At 38.6% G+C, this 12515-nt stretch overlaps 1 protein-coding gene across 1 annotated transcript in view; it reads left to right on the forward strand.

Annotated features, from left to right (window-relative positions):
• ppp2r5a (protein phosphatase 2, regulatory subunit B', alpha isoform) overlaps window positions 1–12515 on the forward strand; it is a 44426-nt gene that overhangs the window by 7845 nt on the left and 24066 nt on the right. Inside the window, exon 2 of the mRNA XM_084376902.1 lies at window positions 11793–11989. Coding sequence (XP_084233028.1) covers window positions 11793–11989 — 197 coding nt within the window. The remainder of the gene's footprint in view (window positions 1–11792; window positions 11990–12515) is intronic.

Here is a 12515-nt window from a genome sequence, read left to right on the forward strand (position 1 = left end):
GGCAGCCAGAAGCCTTGAGAGCCAGCCAGGGAAATGTTTTACTTTCCAAATTCAGACTGCTTCATTTAGGTTGATATTTCTGTCACTGCAGTGAAATTTTGAGCGTTGCCATTTCTAACTAGATCTGCGTTCATATTTTGGTAGTGCGTGGTGATTGTCAATTGTTTGCATATGGAACAGTCACAGTATCAATCAGAAGCTGCAATGATTTACATTTCCATGACTGATTCTCAACATCTATAGCTTGAGCCTTGAATGGTATTGTACATACTGGATGTTTTCATTTCAGTTCAGTTGTGCTCATACTACTGTATGCTTGTTCGGCCTCGCTTTTCTTTCACTTTGTCCTGGCATTGACTGCGCATCCATTTTGCACCTGATAGTGCAGAAACAATTAATTCATTGATCCGCCAATGGACTGAAAATAAATCGACAACCATCTAGATATTGAGATCATTCATGTCAATTTTTTCAAGCTAAAAACCCCACTTTCAATGGTTTTGGCTTCTGAAATGTGAGGATCTGCTGCTTCTCCTTGTTTTTGTGAATCTTTGGATTTTTGGACTGTTGATCCAGTCAAGCAAATGATCGACATCACTTTGGGTTCGTGGAATTGTGACATTTTCCAGTCTAAATGATTTATCAGAAATAAACTCAACATATTGAGAAAAAAAACAAACATTGAAAGTAATTGTTGGTTGTAGCCTAAGCACCCAAGTTTTAGCCAGTTTTGATTACCGCAACCTTTAGCAATGGCTCGGCTGTTCATGGAAAACATGTCCACTGTATTGGCCTATTGATTGATAAGTGTGTGCCAAACAATCTGTTTCCATCATGTCTGCCAGCAGATGGCCAATCGATAAATAATTTTCCATGAAAAAAAGGGACAAAGTGTTCGTGTTCTTGTGTCTGTTGCTGTCAGTGTCATAATTGTGGCCTCCGGCAGGTTAGAATTTCCTTCCACCTTTTTTGTATAAAATTGCTGCCTTGACATTATTTTGTGCTGGCGGCTGAAGATGTGGCTTGTGTAAATCTGTGCTCCCATAATGACCAGCTGCAACAAGGGCTGGGTGTCACTGCATAAATCATTTTTATACTGGAACGGGTGGTAAAGATTTAAACCACAGAATATAATTTTCTCCTCATAAATTGAATGTGAATGGAGTACAAAGATCTGGGATAGTACTCATTTAACTTGTGTACTACACAGTGGTTGTTGGTGCAAAATTTCAAACATTATGAAAGTTAAGAGCTTTTACAGTACATGGCTGACTTTGTGTGTTTACAACCCTGATTCCAAAAAAGATGGGATTTTATAAACCATAAATCAAACAGAACGTGATAGTTTGCTAATCCTTTTTGACACACACTCAATGGGAAGCAGTACAAAACTTCATTGATTTTTATATTCTTATTCCAAATTTCATTCCAGCAACCACTTTGTCAAGACAACAGCTGGCAAATGCAGCTTTTCCACCATTGCCTCAAAGCCATCTCTTACAGCTGTTTTGATGGCCTCCCTGTTTCAACATAGATGCACAGTTATGTCATGTCCTTCTACCACTGGCTTTTTAAAAGGACAGCAACTAATAAGTGAATCGAGCAAGAATGTCTTAGTTGTGGTGTTTTGTTTCCCACCGCAGCTAGAACTTCTCGTATTGAAGGCTATTCTCATACATTTATTATACTTGCAGCAATGTTTCCTCATCATGTGGGCTTGCTGTCTTCATCTCTTCACCAATCTTTTATTAACATTCAAGTTTGTTTTTATCTTTTTTTAAAAAAGAAGTGTATTCTTATTCATCAAATGCAGTTAACTGCACATTGAATTATGTTACACCAGAGTGGATTATATTGCTGAATCCATACAGTGCTGTCCTCTGTGGCATTTATACTGTTTATTTTCATTAGTGACTACTCAATAGCTCAAAACCATATTTTCTGTATTAATCTGTTATCTACAGGACATTGGTAAACTGTAGTAAATGGCCATCACAATGTCTTAAGCACAAGGTGATGTCATTTCATGGTGCAATTTGACCACCCAACACTCCAAAATAAAAAAGTATTCAATTTACTATCATGTAAGTTTTTTAGTAATTCTTACATTTGAGAGCCAGGAACCATCCATATGTTTGCCATTTTTGCTTGAAAAACTATTCAGAATAGTTGCAGATTAATTTTATTTCCATCATCTCCCCAATAATCGACTTATCTTTGCATGTCTAAATAAAGTCAGTGCTGGCAGCTTGGAAAGACGAACAGTGTGAATGTGCCCTTATGGAACTGTTTGTGATTGACGAGCCAGTGACGTGAAAGCAGTCCTTGACGTGTTGAAATTCACTATCCGAGGCAGAAATAGGAATGTGCCGGGCATCCGGCCTACCAGGTTCGTTCATCCTTTTTCCATGCTCAGCCTTGACCTCACTTGGCCAGATCGCCTGACATTCATCTTTCTCAGCAACTGTAACACATGCTCAAGTTTCAGAGTGACTCGTAGAGGTAATGTGAGTAAAATGGCACAAGTAGTTTCTCTGAGACATGTTGGAGTACTCTTTATAGTAGAGTATGAAGTCCAAAATAGAACTAACCTCAAAGGAGTTTGATTCATTTCAAAGAATTTATTTTTTGTTTTGATCATCCTTGGACAAAGGAAGAAGTTCTTGCTTTCTACCTTTGTACTTAAGGATTTTCTTCATATTTTTGATACTTTGGTGTTGAATGGACTTCTAATTAGAATCAGGGAACAAAACTTGCTTTGCTTTCTTAACAGTCCAAAGTCTGCCACTCAGTTGTCACTGTCTAGTTAAACATCTTGAACACCTCTGAATATTAGCTGGTTCACTACTGAAGCTAACAGTCTGGTAAACAAACCTATTAGCCATAGCTGTTACTTATCAGCAATCAGTTGACTTACTGAAGTCGCCAGGTTTCTCACTGGAATTGCACATCAATATAATGACTTCCATTTAGCCACAAACAACACTTATTACCTTTTATTAAATGCCTTCAAAGTCTTCACTACATATATCATGGTATATGAGTCTGCAACAACATGGATGTAAACTGCAACTTGACAGGTGTGCAAAGGCATTGAACTGCAGAGAGTAATTCTATTTTCAGATAGACCTTTGAAAGCATATTTTCATAATCGAAACACTTTTATGGATGTGGTCAAATAGTGTTTTAGGGCGAGCTAAAACCACATGTGTTGACCTCACACGCACACAAACACACCCCAAACCTAGAAAGCTAACAAAGTGTTTATTTTCTGTAATGACAGGCTTTGAAACATATTGTTGTCGGTGTGAAGCTTGAAATCATTGCAGAACTGCTGTGACTTTACTTTTTGCTCTCTTGGTAAATAAATAATAAATGGTAGATTGTGGTGAACTTGAATGAAATCTTGAACTGGTGCATTTTTAGTCTTTATTTTTAAGTCTTTTCTTGGTGGAAGACCTGATTCTTCATTTTGATTACCTAACTTTATATTAACTCACAGATCATCTGTAATATGTGCATTCATTTTATTTTCCCTGAACATTTATTTTCTTTTTCACATTTCCAGTTTGTAGTTTACAGTAATAATGTTTCATTAAGCTGCTTGTTGGTTGCTGTTGTGCCATATTGTGCCATCATTTTTTGAATGTGCACACAAACAAAAGCCTATAGTATACATGTGGTACCATCTTACCCAACCAGTTCAGCAGCTGCAGTATGACCTACATGCCACCACGCCCGTCATGCATTGATGGTCACGTTATGCCTACAGTAGACTGTCACTACTGTTATTTTACCAGTCATGTTCTGCACATGTTGAAGCACTTCACATGTCCTCCAGTGTTGTCATACCAGTAATACCAATTCATTCATTTTCTTTCTCATATTGTGGTTGTGAAGAATACATGTCAGTCTTAACAGGCAGGAATGAAACCAGTGCAGATGGTGTAGATGACCAGATGTAGCACTCAAGGTCTTTTGCTGTCGGCTCCCACAGAGAAATGATTGGTGGTGTTCCAGAAGTTATAAGCCAAATATAAAACCCTTTTAGTTCAATAGAAATGTGATGCATGTTTTTTGGCCTTTTTACTTCCCTTAGGCCTCCCTATTTCAGAATGCTATAATTGTTTCAAAATCTGTCAAGGAGGAAGCAAATTATTGATAGCACCAGTCAAGGTTGCACACAGTATAAATGTGTCTTTAGTTGGATAGGCCTAAAATTAAACCACGGTCTTTATCTAAATGTTAAAGATAACTTTATATCTTTGTTATATATTTTGCTGAAATCCACAATTTGACTCAAGTAAACAGTGCTCAGCTGATCAGAAATCAGCTGAGCAACTGCTATGTCACTTGCCGGCCTTCCCCCCACACAACACTTGACAAATGCCTTTGTTTTGTTTTGATAGAGAGACTCCTGGCGACATAATTTACATATTGTGCACTTAGCAAACAATAAGGTGAAATTCTGATTGGTTGAGCTATTTGTGAAATGTGCTCCATTAAAATGGTCAAGTCAAAGTGTGTTCGACCTCAGTGCACCAGTATGTTCATGTTAATCATGAACTCATATTTGATAGCAGTCAACTCAGTGCACTCATTCAATGCAAAAACCTAACCTGTGTTTATCGTCGCAGTGGGCAGGTTGTAAAAGGACTGGAAACTTGTGGCAGTGGAGACAAATTGAACTTAACTCTGTATTGTACAATCTGAGACTGTGCAGGACTAATCTGTGTGTTCAGAGGTCACCTGACCTGCATACCTTCCCTCAGTTTGTTTTGGTTTCTTTCTGCTTGGCTATATTTCTATGAAATGTTGATGGGCACCAAAAGGGCAGGGATTAGTGTACAGCAGTTTTTATGTGGTGAGCTTTGGATTTCTGAGGTGCCATATAAATGTGTTTGTTGTATATTACCTTGAATAGGTCAAAACCCCCAGTGTTTCTAACATTATGTGTTCACACTGCAAATCCATCCTTATGTTTGTGTCAAAGTATCGGCTGAAACACACAGATGAGCCTTGATGCTGTGATTTGATAGAATCCCTTGCAGATTGAAAGATGATTATGCACTGGGACAGTTTGTTTCTGTTTAACTACATTTTAGATTGAAAAGAGGCGGCAAGTGCTGTTGCTGCTGAACATTGTTAATCAAATTGCAAATAGAGGTCAGATACTTAACTCTAGCTGCACAGTATCAAATTGTCATTGCTACTCCCAATAATGCAGCACATTATCTATAAAATGGTTCATCTGTACATTTTAAACCTGCAAATTTAGACTCAAGTCATGTAATCCTGCTTGTGTTAAGAAAAAACTGCATGATCGCCACAAACGTACCCTGTGAGTGATGCATTTCTGTTTTCCAGGACCGTTGCCCTCTGCTGCAGTAGAAAGCAGCAGAACACTATTCATCCAGGGCACAATCAGTCATTGGGGCAGTGAAACAAGGCAGGCTTAAATGGAAAGGGGTTGCATAACTGCAGCTATCCACGATGACGCAGATATTTATAGTTTTAACGTTATGCTGTGAGAGATAGCTGCTGGTTTGAACATACAAATGTAATGGTAGTGGTTGCAGTTTGTATCTACAGTAGCCTTCGGACATTGATATAAGGATATATATATCAGTCAGGCTCAAATCTTCCTGAAAAAATAACTTTTTCAAACAAAACCTTATCAATATCCTTGCTGCCTCTCTTGCCTATCTTATATAAAACATTAAATTCCACTGTGAAATGGTGGCTATTGGCAGGAATAATTCTCACCTGTGCAATCACATCAGTCTCAGAGATCCATGAGCCACCTGTCCATTTGTTTTGTTGAATTTCTGTGCATATGAAGGTGCATAAAATAGTCCAAGCATCCCAAATACCTGATAGAAATTCTCACTGTGGCTACCAGTGAGAGCCTTCATCCTTAGAAATCACTTAATACACGTAATTATGTACTCTCTGCTGCAGGAGGTGTTTCTCTCGTGGAATATTGAGCACCTTCAACTCATCACTCGCAGAAATATATGCAGTTTAATGCACAATACCTAATCTTCTAGCTTTCTCACCATAGCCTCCTGGAAACCCTTCACCTGGTTTCCAACAATAATCAGAAGAGAAAAGATGGATTAAAGCTGATTTGCTAGGCTTACAGCAAAAGGTTTAAAGAGATACTGTTTGCACAATAGATACATCTGTAATTATATTTGAACACATTTGCCAACATGTATGAACATATGTGTTTGCTCTGTCATGTGAGGTATTGTATCCCAGGATTCTATTGGAGGGATGAACATACTTTTTAAGAGTTGGTTTCGTGTTTCGTGTTGATGGTAGAGTGTGTAGAGTGTTATCAAACTTGATGGCTCAAAATCTCCTGTAGGTGTTCAGTTGGGTTGAGAGCTGGTGACTGTGAAGGCCATAGGATAAGATCCACATCATTTTGTACTAATTGACCCATCCATCGAGGCCCTCAGTTATGCTTCTCCTCTCATTTATTCAGGTTTAATTTGCCTCTCGTCTTTGTGTCGTTAATGAACAGTTGATGACTCTTTTTCTTCAAACTCTCTTGTCAGTGCTGTGGTTGTAGAGCTGAGATCATATTTCCTGTTTTTGCCAGCAAATCTGGTCTTCGCTGTGCATAATACAGTGCATGTTTCTGAGAAACCACTCTGCATCGTTCAGGCAAAACTACTGACTAATTTCAGCGTCTCAAACATTGTAGTTTTATAAAAATCATTGATATATTAATTGGAATTGGAAATGGAAAGTAATGACACTGAAGTTCAAACACGAACATTGCTGCAATTTAGTTAAGTTAACAGAGATTCATTCCTCTATGTTTTATTTAAACACATGAACAAGACTTCATTTCAGCAAATCTGTATATGCAATTACAGGATTTGGAAATTACATTGTGCACCCTGCCAAACACACTTTGTTCTGCAAGTATGCTACTTAACAAATACCAGCATAGCATTTGTCTTATAAGTGACTCACCAATGTGATATTCACCCATTTATAGTTGGCTGAAAAATATGACCAACATGAAATGAAACCCACTGAATGGCTTGTGCAAGGTTTGGTTTCTACATGACAGCGGTCGGCAACATTTAGAGTCTGGGTTGCTAAATACGGGGCAGATGAGCTGTTGTTTCTTCTGTTTGGCACAACAGAAAAAGCTGCAGCATATTTAGGACTTTGATACTCTGTTGGGTTCTTTTTGAATCTTATTCCACGAATAGTAACATAGTTGACGTTTGTGGGTGATGACTACTCACAGAATTGTACAGAAACTGTTCAAGTTTCCCTGTAAATCCTGTCATTTGAGGTCATGCTATCATCTTTAAGATATTCAAAAGGTCTGTTAAAAATGTTGAAAGCTGTGATTCAGGTCTCCCATAGTTACAGAGCCCTTTTCAGTTGAGGTTTATACTCAACAATGCCATCAGAGTTCACCAGAGACACAAATAAGACCATTTACGAGTTATTTCCTAACCTACTCACTCAAGGAATAATTATACATCTTGTGCTGTATCTGTTTGTCCTTCTAACCCTGCCACTTTCTTACTCATGTTCATGTTTGTTTATAAAATTGCATGTTATCACATTCAGATAATAGTTTAAGTGAATCCTGGAGCTGTGTAAGATACAGCAGTGCAGAGAGAATCACTTTTGTTAAATGTGTTTCCTCATTTTACTTCCAGTGTCGGCTGCTTTGTGATGCCAAGATAAAATATTTCATGTGGGAGTGAAGGAGTCCTGTTTTATCCTTCAGATCAACATGACCATTTATTGCTCTGAAGCTCTGAATCCATGTAGATCTTTGACAGCTTGATTAATCTGGAATGTCTATCTGATTTCTCAAATGTTTTCTTCTCTGTTTGTTCGTACATGGCTTCATAGTTGTAATGGAAATATTTTCCTTCCCTGCTCAGAACCCAGAGGAATTGGTGCACTAATGCATCAGTATCTGAGAGGCAAAAATAGCTTCACAAAAGGAAAACAGACACTAAATGGAAAAAAAAAAAAGTTACAATTTCATCAAACAAAATAGAAGAACAACTAAAATCCAACAAGAAAAGGTGTGTCCTATTTGTCCGCGGTAGTAATACGGTTCACACTGGTTTACTGGGTCGCGTGACATGGAAGCTATTGAATGAACTGCATTTATTTTCTATTCATATGTTTATGTAAAATCAATTGATTACACATTAGCAATCAAAAAAATGTGTGCCACATGAAACCAATTTAATATGGTCTAGTCAGCATGAAAGTGTTGAAAATAACATTTGGTTTTGCAGCATTTAAACAGTAATTTATTGATGGTCCCTAGTGCTAGGGCTTGGAGGTGAGTTGACCGTCCACTTACAGACTATACGGTTGAAACTGAGTAAGAAGATGTTGTTGAATCACGGATCCAACCTAAAACTAACTTCAGTTTAGTGAATTTTGCTTGCTTTCTAAACTATAAACTGGGGCTGGTAAGATTGTATGAGCTAAATTTTCAAAGTATTCAACCAAAAAATCCCACCTCCTCCCTTGTATTGCCCTGTAGCTCTTGGTAGGCCAACAGGGAGATGTATGTTAGCGGCTAGTTCCCTACGTTCAGCAAGCTTGTTAGCTTTTTTAGTCTAATAAGTATATAAACAACTCTGTTAAACATGAGCAAAATAGTCTTATTGAACATACCTAGAGCTGAAACAATCAGCCGGGCCAGCAGTTACAGGTCACTGCTATGGATGTGTGCTTTGTGCTAACTGGGTTAGCTGCTGAATGAGTCTGTTGCTGCTGCAGCAGCTCTGTTCTTTGGCTCAGGGAGTTTGCACTGTGGTCACAGTGCATCATTGTCATTGTCATACCAGTTACCTTACATCTCATTTACATGTCGGAAAAAAGCTAACATTGTCATAATCAGTGTAAACGACAAACTTGGCTTTTGTCACTACTCACTGCTAGCGTTGGGATCTTGGCTGCACTTTCCCTTCCATTCTATTGCAACTAGCTTGCTATTAGCTTTGGCAAAATATCTGCCTATCCCTGTTTGAATACTCTGGTCATGTGTAGTGATTGCACTGGTAGAGTCACACAGATAGGCAGGTTCCTTGGAAGACAAGCAAGTTAGCCGCACAATCAGTTAATTAGATTGATTTGAAATGATTGGATGGGCTTATTAGAGGCCTGCGACAGCCACAGGCACCGGATTGTTTTCTTTTTTCTGAGAGCATTTGATTAATTGATTGCTGTCTGGATTTCCAGAGATTTTCTACAAATATGGAACATAATTTTAAAATCACTTACCAAACCTAGCTTTAAACCTAACTAGAGTTTATTACAAATATATATTTTTTTGCCCCCACAGTAATTCATTGATTACCTTGACCTTGCAAAAATTGTGACTGTGTCATAAGCAAATCAGCAGATAGGCAGGGAACACCCTGGTATTGATCTTCTTACCTGGCACTCAGCAACAAAGCAAATGAATGCATTTCCTGAAAAGGCCAACTGTTTCTTTAAGGTGGCTATATCTGTCTTAGAGGCTGAAAAATGTGCTTTTCACTGCCTCTGATATAAACCTAGAACACACTGGATGTTTGAGTCCAGTATACCGGCTCATAGTGCTGACTCCCAGCGTTACACAAGTCTACCATACCCCAGTTTATGCACTTAGAGGGAGGAAATGTGAGCTTCTCATGTGTCATGTTAACAACAGCACAATCAGGCCACAGGGGCATCTTGGTCCTTTTTCCTCACTTGTTCCAGTCAGGTATTCAGTCCATCCTTTGAATGGAGATTCCTTTGAGATTTGATACTTCAGAAAATTGGCATTAAGGCAAAGAAGTACGTTAACAAGTTACACTCCGATATTTAGTTCACTCAGCAGCAGCCAGTGGTCTGACCCGTAGAGTTCAGTTACGTAAGAGCTTCGTCAGCTGTCAACACCACCGGAACATTTTCAGTAGGTGTGAAACATTGTGAATTTTTTTGGCTGGGCTTGACTGTGTGTTGCCCCCATTCCACACCATTTTATGGGTAATGCCATTTCAGTTACATAACATTACTCAAGAAGAAACTCTTGACACTTTTCATCCTGACTCCTCTCCTTTTGCTGTTAAAATACACTCTCTGCGGTGCTGGAGTGTGAATACACAAGTGTGTTGTATGTTTTAGGGCTGCAAAAAATGATTTTTACCTCTGCCAAGGAGGTTATGTTTTCACTCATGTCTATTTGTTTGTTGGCTGGTTGATCTGTCAGCAGGTTTACACAAAAACTACTAAGCAGATTTCTACTAAAGTTTGATGGCGGATTGGTTTTAAAATAGACCCCATTAACTTTTTAAATTCCTTTTTTTAACATTTCATCAATTTCTTAGGGGACAATGCGTGGATCTTGATGGAAAAAAATCACACGTGTTTAGGTGGTCTAGCAGATTTTAATATGTTTTATTTGTCTTATTTGAATTAAAGGGGACTTTTGGGCCTTGACAAAGTTATGCACTTTGCTAGTTTTAATCATGGATTAATTTAATGATCCGTTTGTCTAAAACATGTCAAGATAGTGAAAAGGGGGCCATCACAGAAAATACAGTTTGCACATTTAAGAAGCTAGAACCAAAACGTTAATTCGGAAAAATTAGTAAAATGATCAACCAATTATCAAAATTGTTGCCAGTTAATTTTACTGTAGTTCGACAAATCAATTTTTCTATTACTTGTGATGGATAGCCAATCAGATAGTGTTGTGGGCAGGACAGTGAGTGAGACCCCAGAGAGGAGAGAACAGACATCGAAAGATTGCTGCAAAGTACTGTTTTTAAATTCATTTATTTTAACAACAGTTGGACACAATAAACACAGATACTGATGAACGGAAAAAAGCTGAATATCAGCTCTGATAATCGGTCAATTCCTTGTTGTAAATGTATCGAGAACTGCTTAATAGCATGTATGTTACTCAAGTTCTTGTATAGATGGGAAACAGTACTAACACTAATTCACTAATAAACAATTCAAATGTATTAACCTCAGTTTCATTTACACAGAAAAATGTCCAATGTAGACATTCACGCTACAGAAAGATATTTATTACCACCTCAGTGTCAACAAGTGTCATCGTTGGCATCTATATTTGTGTAACCCTTAAACCTTCGGAGGGTATCTGGTTCTATAGTAGTTGTAAATCAGACCTGCAGTGCTGGTTCCTGTTGCCATTATAGAAAGAGTCCTGTGTCTGCGGCGATGAGCTGCTGCTCTGTTGGAACAGAACATCACTGTACAGTGTGTCACTGCATTTCTGGACACCTGCCAAATGCTGTTTATAGCTTAGCTGGGGTCAAGTTTGACAGCTCTAATAACCCCGAACGCACTCACCGTCTAATCCATAAAAGGCTTTACAATCAAAGCCGAGAGTGACGGGGCTGCCTCTGTGTGGCAGAATACATCCGTGTACTTGGTTGGCCTGTTTGTCCAGCTTTTAGTTTGATATGTAACAGTGTGCCATAAACTAGCAAACTGGAACATTTTAGGACATTTATTGGCAATTTAATTTGTTTCGATGTGTCTTTAATCCTGTTTATTGATTATTTGAGTTGAGGATGTCAAAAACAAAAAAATCCAAGCCAATGTGTTCTATTGCATTTCCTACTGTTCTGCACAGCCAAGTCTAACCAGCTTGGGGAACAGTTGCAGCTGTCATCATCTCTTGTCACATCCATAATCTGTTTCCATGGAGCATTAGATTGTGCTTTCTAGTGTACATAAGCAGTGAATCAGTGTATTTCCCCTCATTTGTGTAATTCCAGATGCCCCCTCGACAGAGCAGCAGGAACTGTTCACCCAGAAACTCCAGCAGTGCTGCATGCTCTTCGACTTCTTTGACTCGGTGACGGACCTGAAGAGCAAGGAGATCAAGAGGGCCACACTTAACGAGCTCGTCGACTACGTCTCCACCAACAGAGGGGTGCTGGTTGAATCTGCATACCCAGAGATTACTGATATGGTGAGGAAACACGAACACAGGGCTTCAAGCTCTTTTCTCTGTATTTCTTATTAGAAAATGAACTTTGCATGCAAACCCACAGTGACAACAGCAGCAATTAATCACTATTACCAGCGTTATTTATTTAACAGCAAAGAGGTCTCCTCTCTGTGTCACTATGAAACATCCTGTGCACTTGAGCAGGATTAAAAAATGCAGGCTGATTGCATGTCTAGACAGGGTGTGTCATGTCAACAGCACGTGTTAACACCTTCATAGCACTCACTTTACTATACTGGTTCCATTTACACACAGCTCCACAGCATAAACACAGGAAAAGCCCTATTCTTGGTTTAGTTTGAAGTTTTATCTATTTAGTGCATTTTTCTTTAGCTTTTTTTTTTAGTTTCCTTTGCTCTCTCTCTGACTCTCTGCATCACCCACTAAATACAGTAAATGAAGAGCAGACTTGTTGACACCATTTTGTCAATTTTCACTCAAAACATGTTTGAGACTGTAATAGGTGCTGTCTCTCAGCCCACCAAGC

This window comes from Pagrus pagrus (genome assembly GCF_965226575.1).
Source record: "Pagrus pagrus genome assembly, chromosome: 16".
Lineage (NCBI taxonomy): Eukaryota > Metazoa > Chordata > Actinopteri > Spariformes > Sparidae > Pagrus > Pagrus pagrus.